The sequence below is a fragment of the Barbatula barbatula genome, assembly GCF_947034865.1.
Source record: "Barbatula barbatula genome assembly, chromosome: 17".
NCBI lineage: Eukaryota > Metazoa > Chordata > Actinopteri > Cypriniformes > Nemacheilidae > Barbatula > Barbatula barbatula.
Genome location: NC_136780.1, coordinates 1,160,509 through 1,185,066, shown reverse-complemented (window position 1 = coordinate 1,185,066; position 24,558 = coordinate 1,160,509). Strand labels below are relative to the sequence as shown.

Genomic DNA, 24,558 nt, shown 5'->3' with positions numbered 1-24,558 from the left:
ATTGTAAACGCGTGCTCCTCCATTCCAGCAGGTGGCGCAAACGCGGCATCTGTCACAGAAAACAGCGCGTGAAGAGCAACTCGCAGCTTCCACATCGGTAAGTGTTGTTTATGGTTTTCATTACTTATGTTCAGATTCATATTTTTATCTTTTTTGCTTACTATCGTAAACGTTTTTTTTTTCTTGATACAATCATTTTATGATATAATCATATTGTAATGGTGTTTTGCGTTGTATGAGTGTGAAGATGATTGTGATGATGTGTTCAGATGTCCATGATGATGATGATGAAGGTGCAGGTGGATGTGATGTGCTGTAAGTCAGTAGGAACTGATCTGTCTATGCTGGATATTGATGATCTGATGACAGAAATCTGTCAGCTGAAGAAAGAGGTGAAGTTACTGGAGACAAAACTCCGAGAGAGAGACCAACTCAACACAAAGGTTCGGACGCATTCAACATTCATTTCATCTTTAGCATCAGTGACTGTCTGTCTCATTGTTCAGGTGCTGTGGACTGACACTTTCCTCTTGAGATTTTTGTTGAATTAACATTTTAGTTTGCTTGGTAATGTAACTTCTGTCCTCTTTCTCTCACAATCAGACTGTTTTAGCTTCTGTTTGATATCTATAGATGTAACATTGGTCTTAGTACTAGTTTATGTGTGTTTAATCTCTGAATGTTACTCTGTGTTTGTTGTGATGTTGTTTTCAGGATGTATGTGGTGTTTCTCTCTGTGACGTCACTGATCAAACATCTCCAGATCTTCTGCTTTCTGTCTGTAATGAAGAGCAGAAGACATCAGTGAAGCTGCTGGACTGTGAGATGGAGCTGAAAACACAAATCAAAGAAGAACAAACAGATGAAGATGATGTGATTTATTCAGGTGTGTGTCTTCTCTTCGTGTTTAACTGGTGATGACATAAAGACATGAACACTATTGTTATAGTTTCAGATGCGCTCATTGCATTTCTGTACTATGTGATATTGATCATAATCATTTTCTCTGTTCATTTTAGACCTGATGGAGTTAAAGGAGGAAAGTTCAGGATTGAATGAAATTGAGGAAAAACCAGATCAACTCATAACTGGAGAAAAATCTATTAGCTGCTTGAACACAGAACAGAATTTTTCACCAAAAATTTGTCAAATAGCAACAGATAACAAAGAATCTCCCTCCTGCCCTCAGTGTGGAAAGATCTTCACTCGTAAATCCAAACTTAGTAGACACATGAGAATTCACACTGGAGAACGGCCGTACAGATGTGAGCAGTGTGGAAAGACCTTTATTAGTAACTGCCACCTTAAGAGACACACAAATATTCACACTGGAGAAAGATCTTATAAATGTGAGCAGTGTGGAAAGAGCTTTATTCGTAAAGACCAATTTAATGACCACATGAGACTTCACACTGGAGAAAAACCTTACGGATGTGATCTGTGTGGAACGGTGTTCTCTTATAAATACATGCTTCAAGCTCACATGAGACGTCACACAGAAGAGAAATCTCACCACTCCTCCTCATCTATAAATGTAAGATTGGTCTTCATACTAGTTTAAAAGTGTTTAATCTCTGAATGTTATTGTGTGTTTGTTGTGATGTTGTTTTCAGGATGTATGTGGTGTTTCTCTCTGTGACGTCACTGATCAAACATCTCCAGATCTTCTGCTTTCTGTCTGTAATGAAGAGCAGAAGACATCAGTGAAGCTGCTGGACTGTGAGATGGAGCTGAAAACGCAAATCAAAGAAGAACAAACGGATGAAGATGATGTGATTTATTCAGGTGTTTGTCTTAAAATTGAGGAAAAAACAGATCAACTCATAACTGGAGAAAAATCTATTAGCTGCTTGAACACAGAACAGAATTTCTCACCAAAAATTTGTCAAATAGCAACAGATAACAAAGAATCTCCCTCCTGCCCTCAGTGTGGAAAGATCTTCACTCGTAAATCCAAACTTTGTAGACACATTAGAATTCACACTGGAGAACGGCCGTACACATGTGAGCAGTGTGGAAAGACCTTTATTAGTAACTGCCACCTTAAGAGACACACAAAGATTCACACTGGAGAAAGATCTTATAAATGTGAGCAGTGTGGAAAGAGCTTTACTCGTAAAGACCACCTTAATGACCACATGAGACTTCACACTGGAGAGAAATCTCACCGCTGCTCCTCATGTGGACAGAGTTTTAAAGATTCGACACGTCTTGAGATCCACAGGAAGAAGTGTTTTAAAGTTTATACTCATGAAACTGTTCGGATCAGGAGATCCCTGAGATCTTCAGAAGTAACGTGTTAAAATAACTTGAGCTGGAGTTTGTGTTTTACATTCACTGAATGTTTTTTTCAGACAGTGTAATAATTTATCAAATTACATTTTGTAGTAATGTTAAAATTGTATCAGTGCTTTTAATTCATTTTATCAGCATTTTCCTGACAAGGGCTTAGAGGTTGATGAAGAAAAGGGTTTGTGATCTTGTAAAGTTTAAGTGTTTGTTTTTACTGATGATCAAATGGTTTTGAGGAGATACAGCTCATCTCATTTACAGTCGGAAATTAAACCTGTTACACAATGAGACAATTTTCCAGGTGCCTGAATGCAAATATTTGAGTATTAATAAGAGTTTAGAGTGATAGGTGAAAACTCCTAGAACTGTATTTAAAGAATTGATTAGAACATGTTGTTTTAAGTGCGAATAACACCGCTTACAGTGACATGACAAAATTAAAAACATCGAACAACTGTAAGTAGACCACAGAGATGAATAAAAGGTAAACGACTGCTGTCAATCAGCCGCTGCGACTCGCTTCAGTCCAGCAGGGGGCGCAAACGCGACACGCGTCACAGAAAACAGCACGTGAAGAAATAACAGCTCACAGTTTTACCAGGAGTGTCGCTTCTCGTAAGTTTTGTGTTATTTGTGTTTTAACATCTTTTCCTTCGCTTACTGTAGCTTGTTGATTTTAATTGACGCTTTGAAGTCTCATATAATCGTGTTAAAATGGTGTTTTGCGTTGTATGAGTGTGAAGATGATTGTGATGATGTGTTCAGATGTCCATGATGATGATGATGATGAAGGTGCAGGTGGATGTGATGTGCTGTAAGTCAGTAGGAACTGATCTGTCTATGCTGGATATTGATGATCTGATGACAGAAATCTGTCAGCTGAAGAAAGAGGTGAAGTTACTGGAGACAAAACTCCGAGAGAGAGACCAACTCAACACAAAGGTTTGGACGCATTCAACATTCATTTCATCTTTAACATCAGTGACTGTCTGACAAATATAAAGATGAGCATTGTTTTAAGTGTTGTATGTCGTAAACTAAGGTTTTTTACCCGCTAAGTGTGGATAAACTTTAACATTGTCTGCTGGGCCTTTTATTATTGTGTAATCATCGTTTTCTCACACGTGTCTGATATCTGTAACATTGGTCTTCATTCTCGTGTTTAATCTCTGAATGTTATTGTGCGTTTGTTGTGATGTTGTTTTCAGGATGTATGTGGTGTTTCTCTCTGTGACGTCACTGATCAAACATCTCCAGATCTTCTGCTTTCTGTCTGTAATGAAGAGCAGAAGACATCAGTGAAGCTGCTGGACTGTGAGATGGAGCTGAAAACAGAAATCAAAGAAGAACAAACAGATGAAGATGATGTGATTTATTCAGGTGTGTCTCTTCTCTTCATGTTTAACTGGTGATGACATAAAGACATGAACACTATTGTTATAGTTTCAGATGCTCTCAGTGTATTTCTGTACTATGTGATATTGATCATAATCATTTTCTCTGTCTTTTTATTTTAGATCTGATAATGGAGGAAAGTTCAGAACCAAATGAAATGGAGGAAAAACCTCATCATCTCATAACTGGAGAAGAATCTGAAAAGAATTTCTCACCAAAGAATAATCAAATAGCAACAGACAAAGAATCTCCTACATGCACTCAGCGTGGAAAGACCTTCACTCGTAAATCCAAACTTAATGCCCACATGAGAATTCAAACCAGAGAAAAGCCGTACAGTTGTGATCAGTGTGATAAGAGCTTCATTAAAAAATGCATCCTTACAACTCACATGAGAGTTCACACTGGAGAAAAGCCGTACAGTTGTGACTATTGTGATAAGAGCTTCATTAAAAAATGCATCCTTAAAGCTCACATGAGAATTCATACCAGAGAAAATTCTTACAGTTGTGATCAGTGTGGAAAGAACTTTGTTTCTAAACGCAACTTTCAAGATCACATGAGAGTTCACACTGGAGAAAAGCCGTACAGTTGTGATCAGTGTGAAAAGCGCTTTATCCGTAAAGACCATCTAAATTTGCACATGAGAATTCACACTGGAGAAAAGCCGTACAGATGTGATCAGTGTGGAAAGAACTTTGTTTCTAAACACAGCTTTCAAGATCACATGAGAATTCACACCGGAGAAAAGCCTTACACATGTGACCAGTGTGGAAAGAGTTTTACTTGTAACGTATACCTTAAGAGACACATGAGAGTTCACACTGGAGAAAAGCCGTACAGTTGTGATCAGTGTGGAAAGAACCTTGTTTCTAAACGCAACTTTCAAAATCACATGAGAATTCACACTGGAGAAAAGCCGTTCCGTTGATGATGATGGTTCACCATCAGCAATAGACAAACAATCTTGCCAGATAAGCATCCCTCCTCCACCCCAGCTCCTCTCATTTTCTCTAAGTCCCGCAGGACCCTCGGGGGGGGGGGGGGGGGGGTGTTCTGAGCTCGAGCCGGTTCCAAGCCTGGAGCACTTGCTCTGACCAGGGTAGAGTGCTCCGGGTTCGGATAGATCCACAACACGCCAAATACGCATAACCTTCATTCACATGCTTTACCATCGATCCCAACAAGGAGCTGTTTATCAGCGAGGGCGAACTCGTGAAAACACACACAGCTGTGAAATCATATATGTGCTTCAAGTGTGACAAAACCTTCAGTAGATCGGACCATTTGAAAAAACACCAGAGAGGTCACACTGAAGAGAAATCTCACCGCTGCTCCTCATGTGGACAGAGTTTTAAAGAATCAAGACGTCTTGAGATTCACATGAAGAAGTGTTGCAAAGTTCATCCACATGAAACTGTTCAGATCAGAAGATCCCTGAGATCTTCAGCAATAACTTGTTTAAAAACCCAGTGATTGAGTTTGTGTTTGAGATTCACTGAATGTTTCTTGTCAACACTGTCATGATTTAGTAAAAAGGTAAACACTTTAAAGAATGCTGAATTCTTTTCAATTTAATCTGTAAATTAGTTATTTTACAGAAACGTCACTAAGCTTCAAAGGCAGTCTGAGCTTTTAATGAATGTCAAGTGTCTAAGCAGTTCTGCCATCGAAATTTCAACAATAAAATTCCTTAAACATGTTAACAGCTTTATTTTACTTTCATTGCAGCAGATATACGCTAATGTTAAATACACGACATTCACTTTTACGGATTAAAGAAACCAAACATTTGTTGATTACACGAACAAATACAGTTTCAAATTCATCACTTGCGTTACTAAAACGGAAAACAAACCGATATTGTTATTTTCACATTTATCTGGACCATGTCCATTATATTTTATGATTGACACTAACCCGGCGGGCTGAGGTTCATGTTGACCTGAGGGAACCTGGTGAGATGAGTTTCCTTCTGAGTTGATCTCACGGTGTTTACACTCGTTTGTGTCGAGAAAAGTCAAGAAAATAAGATTATTAATCGTCGTTATGAAATGACTTTAGTCAAGAGCTCTAAAGATAAACGCCAAATTGTTTTGTTGCCTGAGAGCTTGTTACACGCTAAAATGCGTAAAAAGTAACCATAAACATCTAATATCAATGAAGGATAAACAATCTAACACTTTAAACATATTATGCGATATTTTGCACAGAAATACAACTTAATTGAACAAACTGAAAATGTGTAAAAACGCAGTTTGAAGGTGTCTGGCTGCTGACATATATAAATCTTTTCAATAAAACTGATGACAAATGATTCCCCTGATTTTTCACATCTCAGGTTCCTGTTGGAGAAATGTTTCCAAAACACAAGTTATTTAAGTTATTTAAGTTATTCATTCTGCGTGATTCATTCTGATCATTTCAAACACACACAGGTGATTCATCCTAAAGTAAACCAGAAACTACACAAGAAAAAGAATCTCTCCACCTTCATTTAGGCCTACTTCAACACATGTGATAACAGTTTAACATGTTAGATGAAACCTTTAATACATTCTATAAATGTAATTTTTCTAATAATTATTAAATGGAAACGTAGTGTTTCTTTATTGTGGTTTTTATATCTGTGTGAGCCTTGGTTTGTAAACGTTTGGCTCCTCATTGTGAATAACTTCAGGCAGTTTGCCAGTGAAAACTAAGATTAAAAAAATAAATCAAACCACAATGTCTCACATTTTTACATATAAAGATTTTATTCTTAAGGATTTTAATAGATTTGAGTGGGTAACTATGGCTACACGACTAACCTGCTCCGGTCAGGTTTTATTCTTGGTTAGAGATTACAAACCAAAACTGGACCAATCAGCTGTGAGAAAATGACATCTGACGCAGTGAAGCCACTCCCCTTCTAATTAAAAGTGAAAATATGTTAGAGAGAAAATAATTTGCTTCGAAGTGTTTATTTGTTTTGTATATTTACATTTATTGATTATAATTCAAAACACATTCATATAATTATTATATGAGTTGATCATTAATATTTATTAATTCATCTTAAAGATAGCATTTCAATTAATATGACTATATTCTTATTAAAACAAACTTTAATATATAAAGCATTTTAAAGTAATTAAGTATTCAGATTATCTTTTTATCTTATTGTAAACCTATAAAAATGATTTAAATTTAGTTGATTCTGTATTGATATAGTCAGTAGCTGCGTTCTCAAACTTTTCATTTGCCTTGTAAATGTGTTTCAATTCATGACATTTTCCATAACGATCTCATAATCTTCAACATTAAAGTGAATTGTGCTGATCCTCGTGAGAAGTGAATCAGACTGATGATGCTTTCCATGTTGTGTTTGGTGCACATGTCACACCTTCAGGTGGACGCGCCTCACAAACTCTGGATCAAACCTGAGTTGACGGAGAAAGTTTATACCAAGTGTTGTGTTACAGCAGAACCTGATCTAAACCAGCTTATGTTTGTCTGGTTTTGTCAACTCAAAACTTCCTCTGTAACTCAGTGTTTGTTCACCTCGCTTCGTGATACAGGCCACCAGCTATGCCCATCCTAAATGAGGGCGAGGAAGTCCAGGGGCCGGTTTAAGAAAGGACGTTTAGTAAAAACAAACTTTCTATATTAACCCTGAAATGAGGGAAACTCTGAGTTCTCTGTTTCAGAATGTGAGGTATGTCAACCCCGAGAAAGCAGAGTAACTCAAGCCAGTTTCTAAAAAAGTTTATTTCGTTCTCATTCACTTATACAGTCATTCATGGCACACATTTTGATCACAGAGACCATCTCGGTGACTTATATGTCATATTTGCTTTTATAGAGGATTCAGTACATGAAGAGGCTGCATTCATAGGGACGTACTTTGATTTCAGGAGAGCAATTTAGGACCCGAGTGGAATTTTGTCATTTCCCTGTGCACTTATATTAAAACTGTACCGTTTTTCTTTACGTTGAATAAGATATATCGAAACATATCTCATCCCTTCTTACATCAATAACATCAGCCATCATACGGGTATTACATCAGAGCATAATTTTCTATGGACAATGAGAAATTATAAAGTGTATTAATAAAGTGCATGAATAAAGAAATGAATAAATACAGACATACATGCAGAATTGAAGCAATAAAGAGCGGCCTTAGAGCAGGGTACGTCCCGGCGATCAGACTAACTTTGGACGAGACTCATGACGGCTAATTCGCACGACTAAAGCACTTATTTTTTATTATTTCTATTGTTTCATTCATTTATTGATTAATTTACTTGTTTATTGGTACATTTATCTATTTATTGATTTAAACTTATGCCATTTTCAGCACATCAGTAAATCCACTGTATGCAGAGCGGACAGTGTGCCTCGCTCTCAAGTGCTTTTTGCCGCCATGTTGCTTTTTTTGGTCCCGTTGCCATGGTGAATCTTAATATCGGAGCTCCATTAATGATGGCTTTTCATAGTCGTGGTGCACACGCTTAACCCAGTGTAAGCCCACCCTGAGTAAAGAGAACCAACCCAAATCAGCTGTTCTGAAGGCAAAAACTCAAAGTAGCTGAAGCCAACTCTTATTGGTTGAACCTCCTCATTGAAACGGGTGCCAGGTGTTTTAACATTGATGAGGTGTCATGATTTGCCATCACACAATTGACCTTTGACACTTTCCTCCACTCATCTTATAATGGATGTCACAAAAGGGTTTCGAAGCTTCATGAAGACTATTTTGAAAGCGGCCATCACTTCATTCCTCATTCACTGTAATGTTAATATATATAATCTTTGAGAGAGATGAGTGGGTAACTAACACATGACTGTTGTCAATCAGCCGCTGCGACTCGCTTCAGTCCAGCAGGGGGCGCAAACGCGACACGCGTCACAGAAAACAGCACGTGAAGAAATAACAGCTTACAGTTTCAACAACAACAGTATGTTTTGTGTTGTTTGCTTTTCATCGTTGTTGGCGAATCATATTTGTGTTTGCTTTCTCGCTAACAGTAACTTTTGTTTTTAGTGATCGCTTTCAAATTTTGCGATTATATCAATAGCTGTGTCTGAAATAGCCCCCTATATCCTAATATAGTGCACTATTCGAGTGGACATCCTTTTTTAGTTGTGTCCGAATTCATATTGGACATTACACTACTCAGTGCACACATTCAATCCCTATGATACATCATAATAACGAGTGTACAACCAGTGCAAACTCACGGCTAGCTGCGTACTCACCCGCTCCTTAAAGTGGACATTAGTGAACGAATGTAGGGTACAGTGAATGAGGGTAAAGAGGACGATTTCAGACACAGCCAACGTTTAAATATGTTTTAATCAGAGAGGGTTTACGTTGATTTATCAGCGCTATGTAAAATGTTTTGCGTTGTATGAGTGTGAAGATGATTGTGATGTTGTGTTCAGATGTCCATGATGATGATGATGATGAAGGTGCAGGTGGATGTGATGTGCTGTAAGTCAGTAGGAACTGATCTGTCTATGCTGGATATTGATGATCTGATGACAGAAATCTGTCAGCTGAAGAAAGAGGTGAAGTTACTGGAGACAAAACTCAGAGAGAGAGACCAACTCAACACAAAGGTTTGGACGCATTCAACATTCATTTCATCTTTAACATAAGTGACTGTCTGTCTGACAAATATAAAGATGAGCATTGTTTTAAGTGCTGAAGGTCCAAAACTAAACTTAATACTAGCTAAGTGTGGATAAACTTTAACATTGTCTGCTGGGCCTTTTATTATTGTGTAATCATCGTTTTCTCACACGTGTCTGATATCTGTAACATTGGTCTTCATTCTCGTGTTTAATCTCTGAATGTTTCTCTGTGTTTGTTGTGCTGTTGTTTTCAGGATGTTTGTGGTGTTTCTCTCTGTGACGTCACTGATCAAACATCTCCAGATCTTCTGCTTTCTGTCTGTAATGAAGAGCAGAAGACATCGGTGAAGCTGCTGGACTGTGAGATGGAGCTGAAAACACAAATCAAAGAAGAACAAACAGATGAAGATGATGTTTTTTATTCTGGTGTGTCTCTTCCCTTCTTGGTTAACCAGTAATGACCTGAACACTATTGTTGTGATTTCAGAAGTGCTCATTGCATTTCTGTACTATGTGATATTGATCGTAATGATTTTCTCTGTTCATTTTAGACCTGATGAAGGTTAAGGAGGAAAGTTCAGAACTGAATCAAATTGAGGAAAAACCTCATCATCTCATATTTGGAGAAAACCCTATTAGCTGCTTGAATTTCCCCCAAAAGAAATCTCAAACAACAACAGACAAAAAATCTCCTATCTGCCCTCAGTGTGGAAAAATCTTCACTCATAAATCCAAACTTAGTAGACACATGAGAATTCACGTTGGAGAAAGATCTTATAAATGTGAGCAGTGTGGAAAGAGCTTTATTTGTAAAGACCAATTTAATGACCACATGAGACTTCACACTGGAGAAAAATCTCACCGCTGCTCCTCATGTGGACGGAGTTTTAAAGATTCGACACGTCTTGAGACCCACAGGAAGATGTTCTGCCAAGAGACCCAAGTTCATCACTGTGAAAGTGTTCAGATCGGAAGATCCCTGAGATCCTCTGAGGTAGGCTAACGTGTTAAAATGACTAGTGATGGAGTTTCTCTTTCACCTTCGCAGAATGTTTCTTATAAAACAATGTAATAATTCAGCAAAAGGATTTTTTACACTCTTATAAATAAAGGTTCTTAAAGGGTTCTTCACACTGATGCCATAGAAGAAACATTTTGGTGTTTCAAAGAACCTTTCAAATGAAACTTATTTTAAACCTTTTTATATTTTGTACAGTCTTTTTCCACCATAAAAGGTTACAAGGTTCTGTGGATGTTAAAGGATTTTTTTGGAACCATAAAGACAAAAAAATATTCTATGGAATTGTGTTGCAGTTTTATTTTTAAGAGTGTGTAAATGTTCATATTTTTTCAGAATTTGTATCAGTCGATTCCTGGCAAGAGCTACTTGTTTGACAACCAAAGGTCAATAGATAAAATGTTTGTAGAGTTTTGTAATCTTGTAAAGTTATGATCAGGTTAGTGGATGTAAATATTTGAGTATTAAGAGTCTTAAGAATTTGCTGGCCATTTACTGTTGAGTAGTTCACCCAAAAATTCAACATCTGGCATCATTTTCTCACCTTCCTTCTGTTTCATATGTGTATGATGTCTATAAATGTAACATTAGTCTTCATACTAGTTTAAATGTGTTTAATCTCTGAATTTTATTGTGTGTTTGTTGTGATGTTGTTTTCAGGATGTTTGTGGTGTTTCTCTATACTAGTTTAAATGTGTTTAATCTCTGAATTTTATTGTGTGTTTGTTGTGATGTTGTTTTCAGGATGTTTGTGGTGTTTCTCTCTGTGACGTCACTAATCAAACATCTCCAGATCTTCTGCTTTCTGTCTGTAATGAAGAGCAGAAGACATCAGTGAAGCTTCTGGACTGTGAGATGGAGCTGAAAACAGAAATCAAAGAAGAACAGACAGATGAAGATGATGTGATTTATTCAGGTGTGTGTCTTCTCTTCATGTTTAACTGGTGATGACATAAAGACATGAACACTATTGTTATAGTTTCAGAAGTGCTCAGTGTATTTCTGTACTATGTGATATTGATCATAATGATTTTCTCTGTTCATTTTAGGCCTGATGGAGTTAAAGGAGGAAACTTCAGAACTGAATGAAATTGAGGAAAAACCAGATCAACTCATAACTGGAGAAAAATCTATTAGCTGCTTGAACACTGAACAGGATTCCCCCCCTAAAAAATCTCAAACAGCAACAGATAAACAATCTCCCTCCTGCCCTCAGTGTGGAAAGATCTTCACTCATAAATCCAAACTTAGTAGACACATTAGAATTCACACTGGAGAACGGCCGTACAGATGTGAGCAGTGTGGAAAGACCTTTATTAGTAACTGCCACCTTAAGAGACACACAAAGATTCACGCTGGAGAAAGATCTTATAAATGTGAGCAGTGTGGAAAGAGCTTTATTCGTAAAGACCACTTTAATGACCACATGAGACTTCACAATGGAGAGAAATCTCACCGCTGCTCCTCATGTGGACGGAGTTTTAAAGATTCGACACGTCTTGAGATCCACAGGAAGAAGTGTTTTAAAGTTCATCCACATGAAACTGTTCAGATCAGAAGATCCCTGAGATCTTCAGCAATAACTTGTTAATTGTGCTTGAGTTTGTGTTTTACATTCACTGAATGTTTATTTTCAGACATTGTAATAATTTATCAAATTACATTTTGTAGTAATGTTAAAATTGTATCAGTGCTTTTAATTCATTTTATCAGCATTTTCAAGGGCTTAGAGGTTGATGAAGAAAAGGGTTTGTGATCTTGTAAAGTTGAAGTGTTTGTGTTTACTGATGATCAAAGTGTTTTGAGGAGATACAGCTCATCTGATTTACAGTCGGAAATTAAACCTGTTATTACACAACGAGACAATTTTCCAGGTGCCTGAATGCAAATATTTGAGTATTAATAAGAGTTTAGAGTGATAGGTGAAAACTCCTAGAACTGTATTTAAAGAATTGATTAGAACATGTTGTTTTAAGTGCGAATAACACCGCTTACAGTGACATGACAAAAATAAAAACATCGAACAACTGTAAGTAAACCACAGATATGAATAAAAGGTAAACGACTGCTGTCAATCAGCCGCTGCGACTCGCTTCAGTCCAGCAGGGGGCGCAAACGCGACACGCGTCACAGAAAACAGCACGTGAAGAAATAACAGCTCACAGTTTTACCAGGAGTGTCGCTTCTCGTAAGTTTTGTGTTATTTGTGTTTTAACATCTTTTCCTTCGCTTACTGTAACTTGTTGATTTTAATTGACGCTTTGAAGTCTCATATAATCGTGTTAAAATGGTGTTTTGCGTTGTATGAGTGTGAAGATGATTGTGATGATGTGTTCAGATGTCCATGATGATGATGATGATGAAGGTGCAGGTGGATGTGATGTGCTGTAAGTCAGTAGGAACTGATCTGTCTATGCTGGATATTGATGATCTGATGACAGAAATCTGTCAGCTGAAGAAAGAGGTGAAGTTACTGGAGACAAAACTCAGAGAGAGAGACCAACTCAACACAAAGGTTTGGACGCATTCAACATTCATTTAATCTTTAACATAAGTGACTGTCTGTCTGACAAATATAAAGATGAGCATTGTTTTAAGTGCTGTATGTCTTAAACTAAACTGAATACCCGCTAAGTGTGGATAAACTTTAACATTCATTGATATCTGTAACATTGGTCTTCATTCTCGTGTTTAATTATTGTGTGTTTGTTGTGATGTTGTTTTCAGGATGTTTGTGGTGTTTCTCTCTGTGACGTCACTGATCAAACATCTCCAGATCTTCTGCTTTCTGTTTGTAATGAAGAGCAGAAGACATCAGTGAAGCTTCTGGACTGTGAGATGGAGCTGAAAACAGAAATCAAAGAAGAACAAACAGATGAAGATGATGTGATTTATTCAGGTGTGTGTCTTCTCTTCATGTTTAACTGGTGATGACATAAAGACATGAACACTATTGTTATAGTTTCAGATGCGCTCAGTGTATTTCTGTACTATGTGATATTGATCATAATCATTTTCTCTGTTCATTTTAGATCTGATAATGGAGGAAAGTTCACAACCAAATGAAATTGAGGAAAAAACTCATCATCTCATAACTGAAGGAGAATCTGAACAGAATTTCTCACCAAAGAATAATCGTATAGCAACAGACAAAGAATCTCCTACATGCACTCAGCATGGAAAGATCTTCACTCGTAAATCCAAACTTAATGCACACATGAGAATTCAAACCGGAGAAAAGCCTTATACGTGTGACCAGTGTGATAAGAGCTTCATTAAAAAATGCATCCTTACAACTCACATGAGAGTTCACACTGGAGAAAAGCCGTACAGTTGTGACTATTGTGATAAGAGCTTCATTAAAAAAGGCATCCTTAAAGCTCACATAAGAATTCATACCAGAGAAAATTCTTACAGTTGTGATCAGTGTGGAAAGAACTTTGTTTCTAAACGCAACTTTCAAGATCACATGAGAGTTCACTCCGGAGAAAAGCCGTACAGTTGTGATCAGTGTGAAAAGAGCTTCATCCGTAAAGACCATCTAAATTTGCACATGAGAATTCACACTGGAGAAAAGCCGTACAGATGTGATCAGTGTGGAAAGAGCTTTGTTTCTCATCGCAACTTTCAATATCACGTGAGAATTCACACTGGAGAAAAGCCGTACAGATGTGAACAGTGTGAAAAGAGCTTCACTCGTAAAGACCATCTAAATTTGCACATGAGAGTTCACACTGGAGAAAAGCCGTACAGTTGTGACCAGTGTGGAAAGAACCTTGTTTCTAAACGCAACTTTCAAGATCACATGAGAATTCACACCGGAGAAAAGCCGTACAGTTGTGATCAGTGTGGAAAGAGCTTCATTAAAAAATCCATCCTTACTGCTCACATGAGAATTCACACTGGAGAAAAGCCATACAGATGTGAACAGTGTGAAAAGAGCTTCACTCGTAAAGACCACCTTAATGTGCACATGAGAGTTCACACTGGAGAAAAGTATTACGCGTGTGATCAGTGTGAAAAGAACTTTGTTTCTAAACGCAACTTTCAGGATCACATGAGAGTTCACACCGGAGAAAAGCCGTACAGATGTGATCAGTGTGGAAAGTGTTTTAGATGGAAATCGACTTTGAGAGTGCATCTTCTTCATCATTCTGGAGTGAGATGATTTCAGTGTCAACTGTGCTGTAAAGCATTTATCATTGCAGGTGCCCTGAGGAGCCACATGGCGATTCATTCAGATGTGAAGCCTCATGCTTGTTTCATCTGTGGAAGGACCTTCACACAAGTCTCCTCTCTGAAAGTGCACGAGAAAACACACACAGCTGTGAAATCTCATATGTGCTTCAAGTGTGACAAAACCTTCAGTAGATCGGACCAACTGAAAAAACACCAGAGAGGTCACACTGAAGAGAAATCTCACCGCTGCTCCTCATGTGGACAGAGTTTTAAAGAATCAAGACGTCTTGAGATTCACATGAAGAAGTGTTGCAAAGTTCATCCACATGAAACTGTTCAGATCAGAAGATCCCTGAGATCTTCAGCAATAACTTGTTTAAAAACCCAGTGATTGAGTTTGTGTTTGAGATTCACTGAATGTTTCTTGTCAACACTGTCATGATTTAGTAGAAAGGTTTACACTTTAAAGAATGCTGAATTCTTTTCAATTTAATCTGTAAATTAGTTATTTTACAGAAACGTCACTAAGCTTCAAAGGCAGTCTGAGCTTTTAATGAATGTCAAGTGTCTAAGCAGTTCTGCCATCGAAATTTCAACAATAAAATTCCTTAAACATGTTAACAGCTTTATTTTACTTTCATTGCAGCAGATACGCTATTGTTAGATACACGACATTCACTTTTACGGTTTAAAGAAACCAAACATTTGTTGATTACACAAACAAATACAGTTTCAAATTCATCACTAACGTTACTGAAACGGAAAACAAACCGATATTGTTATTTTCACATTTATCTGGACCATGTCCATTATATTTTATGATTGACACTAACCCGGCGGGCTGAGGTTCATGTTGTCCTGAGGGAACCTGGTGAGATGAGTTTCCTTCTGAGTTGATCTCACGGTGTTTACACTCGTTTGTGTCGAGAAAAGTCAAGAAAATAAGATTATTGATCGTCGTTATGAAATGACTTTAGTCAAGAGCTCTAAAGATAAATGCCAAATTGTTTTGTTGCCTGAGAGCTTGTTACACGCTAAAATGCATAAAAAGTAACCATAAACATCTAATATCAATGAAGGATAAACAATCTAATACTTTAAACATATTATGCGATATTTTGCACAGAAATACAACTTCATTGAACAAACTGAAAATGTGTAAAAACGCAGTTTGAAGGCATCTGGTTGCTGACATATACAAATCTTTTCAATAAAACTGATGACAAATTATTCCCCTGATTTTTCACATCTCAGGTTCCTGTTGGAGAAATGTTTCCAAAACACAAGTTATTTAAGTTATTTAAGTTATTCATTCTGCGTGATTCATTCTGATCATTTCAAACACACACAGGTGATTCATCCTAAAGTAAACCAGAAACTACACAAGTAAAAGAATCTCTCCACCTTCATTTAGGCCTACTTCAACACATGTGATAACAGTTTAAAATGTGAGATGAAACCTCTAATACATTCTATAAATGTAATTTTTCAAATAATTATTAAATGGAAAAGTAGTGTTTCTTTATTGTGGTTTTTATATCTGTGTGAGCCTTGGTTTGTAAACGTTTGGCTCCTCATTGCAATAGCATCTGGCTGCAGACGAGATGCACTGTCAGACACATGCACGCTCAGCCGCGCATGCGCACTCGTCACATGCACGCTCTAACGTGGTGAACTTTAAGATTCTATTAATAAAATGTAAAGGTTACTGCTTTTTAAGAGTACCGTGAATACTGGTGGTTCAGGTCAAGGCCAGGTATTTATCATAATTATAGCTGAAATACATTACTGAACATCTACACTAATAATGAAAATACATTACTAAATAAAACCTTTTCTTGTACACGTATTCTTCCGGCCTAAAATTATAAACAAACACACATATATACATAAATGACTCATTCTACAATAAAAATGTGCTTGTTAATCAATGGTTTAATGATAAAGTTGTATTATGTAGACATACTATATATATATACATATATATATATATATATATATACATATATATATATATATATATATATATACATATATATATATATATATATATATACATACATATACATATATATATATATATATAAAGAACAGGACGGCTCACATCTGTTTTTTTGCAAAATAGAGGCTTCCATATCAGTTTTCAATGCATATGTGGCATAAAATCATAACACAAAACAAAAAATTGACAACCCTGTTCAATTTTGTACTCGACAAAAGACTCTAAGATCCATTTTGTCCACCACATTCTCTAAAAATGTTTGCATGTCCTGCATAAAAACAAACATCAGAGGCTCTACACTATCATGTTCTATGAAATGTGTACTGAAGAACTGTTCAAAGGCCTCTGCAGCTTCATCATCCTCCATCAACTGAGCCAAGAAGATTCCCAGAGAGTCAGTTGTGATCAGAAGGTTGCTGGTTCAAATCTCAGTGCCAGAAGGTCATGACTGAAGTGCCCTTGAGCAAGGCACCTAACCCCTGATTGCTCTGCAGTAATGTGCCACTGTAAAAAAATAAAAAATTACTTGTAAGTCGCTTTGGATAAAAGCGTCTGCCAAATGAATAAATGTAATGTAAATGTTCACCAAGCACCACTGACTGGCAGTTTTAAGATCCGTCATGACACGTTCATGACACGCTCCTAAGAAACAACAATGTAGAAGATGATAAATAAAAATATGCTGAACAATAATGGCCACAACCTCTCTAACAAAACCTACTTTTCGTGGAGACTGAACCACCTGCTTCTCAGATGAAAAGATTGGTTTCATCTACCTAAAAAGCAAATATTAATTTTAGTTACCTTTAGGACTACCTTTTTAAGGTTACTGGTACTTTTCCTGAGGAGTTACCTGAGAAGTTACCTGTCCGTCAAAATGCTCTTCCTGTAAGGGGAGAAAATACAGCCCATGTTTACCAAGTTAGTCATGACAACACGCCATTCTTTACCTTATGATTAGTCTATGCTTGTACCTGAGAGATTTATTTCAACTTCCGTTTTGCAACCTAAATACAGGCTGCTGATCACCTCTCAGGAAGGCTTTGGACTCCTCTGTATAGTGGGCAAACAATTTTCCATGCCTGGAAAATAGTGATTGAATGTTAGATAATTCCTTTCTCATAAAAGCTTTAAATATTCAAAATACAAACAATTCCATACCGGTCCAGTCCAAAGTTCTCCATTAACATGACGCACGACCATTTCCTCAGCTCTATCATGTCCTGCTGATCAAAACATAAAAGTCAATGCCCTTTGTCTCAAAAAAACCTATTGAAAACTGTACTAATACTTACAATTGTGTAGTCAAATGGGGCATCCAGCACAATGTACAATACAGACTATACATGAAAGAGACGTCAGTATCATGGCAAAACAATATAATATTAACTACAAACATAATGTACTTACCATCAACATAAACACACCACAGTCGTTGCCATATGATTGTACTGGAAAACCCTTAAATATAATGAAAGGAGGGAATAAGCAAAATTTCATAGAAAAATAGATACATAAGACTTAAAGAGATGGATGGGATAGATAAATGGACGATAGGATACAATTTAGATAGACAGATTTGAATAGACAGACAGATATATGGATGGATAGATAGCAAACCTTTCAGTTCATTTGACGGGTTTTAACCTATGTGCAATGCCCCTGTCAAAAATGCAAAAAAAAAATACGTAAATAATAATTGATGTGTAGAAATATAAGGCTGTACAAGCTTATACTGTATGCACAAGGTTATTGAATATATAAATAATCCGAATCATCTGAATATTTCGTTTTCAAGCAACGCTACAAATTAATTTTAGATAACGTTAGTTCTTCAATAAATTACTGTATGAAGAACAGGTATCGTTACCCAAGTATCATAGATGCGATAGATCTGGTATCATTATGAGGATTAAGTTAGTTTTCGAAAACATCATCTTATATATTAAAACAATACTTTTACATCTATCTAATACTGTATGAATGAAATCAATATACTTACAACACTCGTCTGATCAGTGGCGGCTGGTGAAAAATATTCTCGGTGGGGCTGTGCCATACTTTTTTGTTTCCGTAACCATCGCAATAAAATTTAACACAAACTGCAGGACAGCAGTGCTCAGTGAAATAGTCAGTAATTATTTAATGCCAATATTAAAAAGTTGAGGCATTCGTACACAAAAACATAAACATCATGATGCACAAACACAAGCCTTTTATTTGCATTTAAACTGAACTTGTAAACAATTGACTATTTCTACATATAAGTAACATCTTTTGGAAAGGCTGTTGGTGCCATTGGTAGTAAATAGGCAACACAATATGCATGCTGTCAGAACAGAGTGGAAAGTGGACAATAACATTAAATTATTATAAAGTTTATAGGAATTCTTACACTGTATAAAGGATGTATAATATAGAAATGGATATGAAGTGGCTGAACTCAAACCTTTGACTGGAAGAATAGCATAAAGTATTTTATGATCAAACTAAATGTAACTAATTGTTAATGTGCTCCAGAACTGCAACAATTAATTGATACAAAACATATATACAGTAATATTAGCAAACACACTATTAACATTTTTTAGAGTACCATATATAACTGAATGATTTTTATGCTAAGGTCAACTATAAACAAAGAAACGTGTGTGTGTGTGTGTGTGTGTGTGTGTGTGTGTGTGTGTGAAGCTACGGGAGAAGCCGCGCATATACTGCTTCCCTTTTTCGCTAGCCTGCTGTTTGATTGAGAGGTCAGGTTGATCTGGGCCCAGCTCTTTCACCCGAACTTTCTCCGACAAAGTTCTCCTCTCAAACGGATCTTGGAGGAGAGATTTCACCGAGTTAGGGTTGGGTCTTGGAGGAGTAACGTCCGCGCTCGCCATTGTCGTTTAGTAAAAATGGCGCCCCTAGAGCCCAGTCCTTATTTTATCAGGGCTTGGGGCGATAAAATGATCGCCCTTCTTGGATTCTATTTAAGAACGCTGATTGGCTAAATTTTATGTCATACATTCATATCTTAAATTAGCAATTGGCTTAACTGCTACATAGACCCGCCTCCTTGGGGCGCTTTCTCTATCGCCCCAGAGCTGATGAAGCGGTCAGACAGGCAGAGGAAAGGTTGCAAATATGATTTTGTATCATATTTTACATGTATTACTGGGTGCATTCCATATTTAAAACACACAAATATTGACATACTGATGTTTTCCTCATTATTATTACTATTTTTGTTTTAATTGTTTTAATTTTCTTTTTTTTGTGGCTTAAGGGGGGCGGCGCCCTAGCGCCCTCTATTGGCCGGCCGCCACTGCGTCTGATAATGTTAAAGAACGTTTTCGATTACATGTCAAATAATTCAATAACACTTTTACTTCGACTTAATCTTGTTCGAATTGAATATAGTTAAAACAACACTTTCACTTCGACTTAATATTGTATGAGAATAAATAAATTGAATATTGAATAAATATACTTACAATTGGCCTGTAGGTCCATTTGATTCACAAACGTGTCTAACAGTGCATTTGTTGGAGTGCGCATGCGCTGCTGAGACTGCATGTGTCGGAGTGCGCATGCGCCGCTGACAGTGCATCTGGCCTGAGAGTGCATCTGGTCTGCAGCCAGACCCTTCTCGCATCTTGTCTGCAGCCAGATGCTATTGGTTGTCAATCAGCCGCTGCGACTCGCTTCAGTCCAGCAGGGGGCGCAAACGCGACACGCGTCACAGAAAACAGCACGTGAAGAAAAAACAGCTCACATGTTTTACCAGGAGTGTCGCTTCTCGTAAGTTTTGTGTTATTTGTGTTTCATCAACTTTTCCTTCGCTTACTGTAACTTGTTGATTTTAATTGACGCTTTGAAATCTCATATAATCGTGTTAAAATTGTGTTTTGCGTTGTATGAGTGAGAAGATGATTGTGATGATGTGTTCAGATGTCCATGATGATGATGATGAAGGTGCAGGTGGATGTGATGTGCTGTAAGTCAGTAGGAACTGATCTGTCTATGCTGGATATTGATGATCTGATGACAGAAATCTGTCAGCTGAAGAAAGAGGTGAAGTTACTGGAGACAAAACTCAGAGAGAGAGACCAACTCAACACAAAGGTTTGGACGCATTCAACATTCATTTCATCTTTAACATAAGTGACTGTCTGTCTGACAAATATAAAGATGAGCATTGTTTTAAGTGCTGTATGTCGTAAACTGACGTTTTTTACCCGCTAGGTGTGGATAAACTTTAACATTGTCTGCTGGGCCTTTTATTATTGTGTTATCATCGTTTTCTCACACGTGTCTGATATCTGTAACATTGGTCTTCATTCTCGTGTTTAATCTCTGAATGTTATTGTGTGTTTGTTGTGCTGTTGTTTTCAGGATGTTTGTGGTGTTTCTCTCTGTGACGTCACTGATCAAACATCTCCAGATCTTCTGCTTTCTGTCTGTAATGAAGAGCAGAAGACATCAGTGAAGCTTCTGGACTGTGAGATGGAGCTGAAAACACAAATCAAAGAAGATCAAACAGATGAAGATGATGTGATTTATTCAGGTGTGTGTCTTCTCTTCATGTTTAACTGGTGATGACATAAAGACATGAACACTATTGTTATAGTTTCAGATGCGCTCAGTGTATTTCTGTACTATGTGATATTGATCATAATGATTTTCTCTGTTCATTTTAGATCTGATAATGGAGGAAAGTTCAGAACCAAATGAAATGGAGGAAAAAACTCATCATCTCATAACTGAAGGAGAATCTGAACAGACTTTCTCACCAAAGAATAATCGAATAGGAACAGACAAAGAATCTCCTACATGCACTCAGCATGGAAAGATCTTCACTCGTAAATCCAAACTTAATGCGCACATGAGAATTCACACCGGAGAAAAGCCTTACACATGTGACCAGTGTGGAAAGAGCTACATTAAAAGATGCATCCTTACAGCTCACATGAGAGTTCACACTGGAGAAAAGCCTTACACGTGTGACCAGTGTGGAAAGAGTTTTACTCGTAAATGCTACCTTAAGAGACACATGGAAATTCATAATGGAGGAAAATCTTATCAATGTGATCAGTGTGAAAGGAACTTCTCTCGTAAAGAGCAGCTTAATGTGCACATGAGAGTTCACACTGGAGAAAAGCCGTACAGTTGTGATCAGTGTGGAAAGAACTTTGTTTCTAAAGTGAACTTTCAAAATCACATGAGAATTCACACTGGAGAAAAGCCTTACACATGTGACCAGTGTGGAAAGAAGTACATTACAAAACCCATCCTTACTGCTCACATGAGAATTCACACTGGAGAAAAGCCTTACACGTGTGACCAGTGTGGAAAGAGCTACATTAAAAGATGCATCCTTACAGCTCACATGAGAGTTCACACCGGAGAAAAGCCTTACACGTGTGACCAGTGTGGAAAGAGTTTTACTCGTAAATGTTACCTTAAGAGACACATGGAAATTCATAATGGAGGAAAATCTTATCAATGTGATCAGTGTGAAAGGACCTTCACTCGTAAAGAGCAGCTTAATGCGCACATGAGAGTTCACACTGGAGAAAAGCCTCACACGTGTGACCAGTGTGGGAAGAGCTACATTAAAAGATGCATCCTTACAGCTCACATGAGAATTCACACTGGAGAAAAGCCTTACACGTGTGACCAGTGTGGAAAGAGCTTCATTCGGAAAGGCAAGCTTAAAGAGCACATGAGAATTCACACTGGAGAAAAGCCGTACACGTGTGACCAGTGTGGAAAGAGCTTTGTTTATAAAGTGAACTTTCAAAATCACATGAGAATTCACACTGGAGAAAAGCCGTACAGATGTTGCCAGTGTGGAAAGAGCTTCATTACAAAACACATCCTTACTGCTCACATGAGAGTTCACACTGGAGAAAAGCCTTACACGTGTGATCAGTGTGGAAAGAGCTTTGTTTCTAAAGTGAACTTTCAAAATCACATGAGAATTCACACTGGAGAAAAGCCGTACAGATGTTGCCAGTGTGAAAAGAGCTTCATTCGCAAAGACCATCTTAATTTGCACATGAGAGTTCACACTGGAGAAAAGCCTTACACGTGTGACCAGTGTGGAAACAGCTTTGTTTCTAAAGTGAACTTTCAAAATCACATGAGAATTCACACTGGAGAAAAGCCGTACAGATGTAGCCAGTGTGGAAAGAGCTTCATTCGTAAAGACCATCTTAATTTGCACATGAGAGTTCACACTGGAGAAAAGCCTTACAGTTGTGATCAGTGTGGAAAGAGCTTTGTTTATAAAGTGAACTTTCAAAATCACATGAGAATTCACACTGGAGAAAAGCCATACAGATGTTGCCAGTGTGGAAAGAGCTTCATTCGTAAAGACCAACTTAATGTGCACATGAGAGTTCACACTGGAGAAAAGCCGTACAGTTGTGATCAGTGTGGAAAGAGCTTTGTTTCTAAACACAGCTTTCAAGATCACATGAGAGTTCACACTGGAGGAAAGTATTACGCGTGTGATCGGTGTGGAAAGTGTTTTAGATGGAAATCGACTTTGAGAGTGCATCTTCTTCATCATTCTGGAGTGAGATCATTTCAGTGTCAACTGTGCAGTAAAGCATTTATCACTGCAGGTGCCCTGAGGAGACACATGGCGATTCATTTAGATGTGAAGCCTCATGCTTGTTCCATCTGTGGAAGGACCTTCACACAAGTCTCCTGTCTGAAAGTGCACGAGAAAACACACACAGCTGTGAAATCATATATGTGCTTCAAGTGTGACAAAACCTTCAGTAGATCGGACCAACTGAAAAAACACCAGAGAGGTCACACTGAAGAGAAATCTCACCGCTGCTCCTCATGTGGACAGAGTTTTAAAGAATCAAGACGTCTTGAGATTCACATGAAGAAGTGTTGCAAAGTTCATCCACATGAAACTGTTCAGATCAGAAGATCCCTGAGATCTTCAGCAATAACTTGTTTAAAAACCCAGTGATTGAGTTTGTGTTTGAGATTCACTGAATGTTTCTTGTCAACACTGTCATGATTTAGTAGAAAGGTAAACACTTTAAAGAATGCTGAATTCTTTTCAATTTAATCTGTAAATTTGTTATTTTACGGAAACGTCACTAAGCTGCAAAGGCAGTCTGAGCTTTTAATGAATGTCAAGTGTCTAAGCAGTTCTGCCATCGAAATTTCAACAATAAAATTCCTTAAACATGTTAACAGCTTTATTTTACTTTCATTGCAGCAGATATACGCTAATGTTAAATACACGACATTCACTTTTACGGTTTAAAGAAACCAAACATTTGTTGATTACACAAACAAATACAGTTTCAAATTCATCACTTGCGTTACTAAAACGGAAAACAAACCGATATTGTTATTTTCACATTTATCTGGACCATGTCCATTATATTTTATGATTGACACTAACCCGGCGGGCTGAGGTTCATGTTGTCCTGAGGGAACCTGGTGAGATGAGTTTCCTTCTGAGTTGATCTCACGGTGTTTACACTCGTTTGTGTCGAGAAAAGTCAAGAAAATAAGATTATTGATCGTCGTTATGAAATGACTTTAGTCAAGAGCTCTAAAGATAAATGCCAAATTGTTTTGTTGCCTGAGAGCTTGTTACACGCTAAAATGCATAAAAAGTAACCATAAACATCTAATATCAATGAAGGATAAACAATCTAATACTTTAAACATATTATGCGATATTTTGCACAGAAATACAACTTCATTGAACAAACTGAAAATGTGTAAAAACGCAGTTTGAAGGTGTCTGGCTGCTGACATATACAAATCTTTTCAATAAAACTGATGACAAATTATTCCCCTGATTTTTCACATCTCAGGTTCCTGTTGGAGAAATGTTTCCAAAGCACAAGTTATTTAAGTTATTTAAGTTATTTATTCTGCGTGATTCATTCTGATCATTTCAAACACACACAGGTGATTCATCCTAAAGTAAACCAGAAACTACACAAGTAAAAGAATCTCTCCACCTTCATTTAGGCCTACTTCAACACATGTGATAACAGTTTAACATGTTAGATGAAAC

General features: G+C 37.3%; 5 protein-coding genes across 8 annotated transcripts; all 5 read left to right on the top strand.

Moving 5' to 3' along the window:
* Positions 1-2,907, top strand: LOC306906851 (uncharacterized protein). The gene is made up of 5 exons (XM_079478538.1): positions 1-97; positions 270-443; positions 715-886; positions 1,020-1,534; positions 1,614-2,907. The coding sequence occupies exons 2-5, from the start codon at positions 270-272 to the stop codon at positions 2,301-2,303; spliced, it is 1,551 nt and encodes a 516-aa protein (XP_079334664.1). The 5' UTR covers positions 1-97; the 3' UTR covers positions 2,304-2,907.
* Positions 2,801-5,390, top strand: LOC306906852 (uncharacterized protein). Its single transcript, XM_079478539.1, has 4 exons — positions 2,801-2,907; positions 3,058-3,234; positions 3,501-3,672; positions 3,810-5,390. Exons 2-4 carry the CDS (start codon positions 3,058-3,060, stop codon positions 4,616-4,618), a joined length of 1,158 nt encoding a protein of 385 aa, XP_079334665.1. The 5' UTR covers positions 2,801-2,907; the 3' UTR covers positions 4,619-5,390.
* A 1,593-nt stretch (positions 5,391-6,983) lies between these two features.
* Positions 6,984-12,534, top strand: LOC306907153 (uncharacterized protein). Of its 2 annotated transcripts, none has more exons than XM_079479070.1 (6): positions 6,984-7,057; positions 9,232-9,294; positions 9,564-9,735; positions 9,861-10,303; positions 11,072-11,243; positions 11,377-12,400. In XM_079479070.1, the coding sequence occupies exons 1-6, from the start codon at positions 7,034-7,036 to the stop codon at positions 11,916-11,918; spliced, it is 1,416 nt and encodes a 471-aa protein (XP_079335196.1). In that variant the 5' UTR covers positions 6,984-7,033; the 3' UTR covers positions 11,919-12,400. The 2 variants fall into 2 exon arrangements, with proteins under 2 accessions (XP_079335196.1, XP_079335195.1); XM_079479069.1 differs by lacking the exon at positions 6,984-7,057 and adding an exon at positions 8,323-8,630 and having other exon boundaries at positions 9,118-9,294; positions 11,377-12,534.
* On the top strand, positions 12,409-15,161 carry LOC306907154 (uncharacterized protein). 2 transcript variants are annotated; one of them, XM_079479071.1, is made up of 4 exons: positions 12,409-12,515; positions 12,666-12,842; positions 13,055-13,226; positions 13,360-15,141. In XM_079479071.1, exons 2-4 carry the CDS (start codon positions 12,666-12,668, stop codon positions 14,493-14,495), a joined length of 1,485 nt encoding a protein of 494 aa, XP_079335197.1. In that variant the 5' UTR covers positions 12,409-12,515; the 3' UTR covers positions 14,496-15,141. The 2 variants fall into 2 exon arrangements, with proteins under 2 accessions (XP_079335197.1, XP_079335198.1); XM_079479072.1 differs by having other exon boundaries at positions 12,509-12,842; positions 13,360-15,161.
* A 4,914-nt stretch (positions 15,162-20,075) lies between these two features.
* LOC306906353 (uncharacterized protein) lies at positions 20,076-23,715 on the top strand. 2 transcript variants are annotated; one of them, XM_079477673.1, is made up of 4 exons: positions 20,076-20,294; positions 20,445-20,618; positions 20,889-21,060; positions 21,194-23,709. In XM_079477673.1, the coding sequence occupies exons 2-4, from the start codon at positions 20,445-20,447 to the stop codon at positions 23,485-23,487; spliced, it is 2,640 nt and encodes an 879-aa protein (XP_079333799.1). In that variant the 5' UTR covers positions 20,076-20,294; the 3' UTR covers positions 23,488-23,709. The 2 variants fall into 2 exon arrangements, with proteins under 2 accessions (XP_079333799.1, XP_079333800.1); XM_079477674.1 differs by lacking the exon at positions 20,076-20,294 and having other exon boundaries at positions 20,304-20,618; positions 21,194-23,715.
* Positions 23,716-24,558: the final 843 nt, after the last annotated feature.

What these genes read in the sequence shown, in the direction of transcription:
- LOC306906353 (XM_079477674.1), top strand. Translation starts at nt 20,445, where the DNA reads ATGTCCATGATGATGATGATGAAGGTGCAGGTGGATGTGATGTGCTGT. An exon ending in GAGACCAACTCAACACAAAG is followed by an intron (nt 20,619 to 20,888) that starts GTTTGGACGCAT and finishes TGTTGTTTTCAG; the next exon opens with GATGTTTGTGGTGTTTCTCT. An exon ending in AGATGATGTGATTTATTCAG is followed by an intron (nt 21,061 to 21,193) that starts GTGTGTGTCTTC and finishes TGTTCATTTTAG; the next exon opens with ATCTGATAATGGAGGAAAGT.
- LOC306906851 (XM_079478538.1), top strand. Translation starts at nt 270, where the DNA reads ATGTCCATGATGATGATGATGAAGGTGCAGGTGGATGTGATGTGCTGT. An exon ending in GAGACCAACTCAACACAAAG is followed by an intron (nt 444 to 714) that starts GTTCGGACGCAT and finishes TGTTGTTTTCAG; the next exon opens with GATGTATGTGGTGTTTCTCT. An exon ending in ACTCCTCCTCATCTATAAAT is followed by an intron (nt 1,535 to 1,613) that starts GTAAGATTGGTC and finishes TGTTGTTTTCAG; the next exon opens with GATGTATGTGGTGTTTCTCT.
- LOC306906852 (XM_079478539.1), top strand. Translation starts at nt 3,058, where the DNA reads ATGTCCATGATGATGATGATGATGAAGGTGCAGGTGGATGTGATGTGC. An exon ending in GAGACCAACTCAACACAAAG is followed by an intron (nt 3,235 to 3,500) that starts GTTTGGACGCAT and finishes TGTTGTTTTCAG; the next exon opens with GATGTATGTGGTGTTTCTCT. An exon ending in AGATGATGTGATTTATTCAG is followed by an intron (nt 3,673 to 3,809) that starts GTGTGTCTCTTC and finishes TTTTTATTTTAG; the next exon opens with ATCTGATAATGGAGGAAAGT.
- LOC306907153 (XM_079479069.1), top strand. Translation starts at nt 9,118, where the DNA reads ATGTCCATGATGATGATGATGATGAAGGTGCAGGTGGATGTGATGTGC. An exon ending in GAGACCAACTCAACACAAAG is followed by an intron (nt 9,295 to 9,563) that starts GTTTGGACGCAT and finishes TGTTGTTTTCAG; the next exon opens with GATGTTTGTGGTGTTTCTCT. An exon ending in AGATGATGTGATTTATTCAG is followed by an intron (nt 11,244 to 11,376) that starts GTGTGTGTCTTC and finishes TGTTCATTTTAG; the next exon opens with GCCTGATGGAGTTAAAGGAG.
- LOC306907154 (XM_079479072.1), top strand. Translation starts at nt 12,666, where the DNA reads ATGTCCATGATGATGATGATGATGAAGGTGCAGGTGGATGTGATGTGC. An exon ending in GAGACCAACTCAACACAAAG is followed by an intron (nt 12,843 to 13,054) that starts GTTTGGACGCAT and finishes TGTTGTTTTCAG; the next exon opens with GATGTTTGTGGTGTTTCTCT. An exon ending in AGATGATGTGATTTATTCAG is followed by an intron (nt 13,227 to 13,359) that starts GTGTGTGTCTTC and finishes TGTTCATTTTAG; the next exon opens with ATCTGATAATGGAGGAAAGT.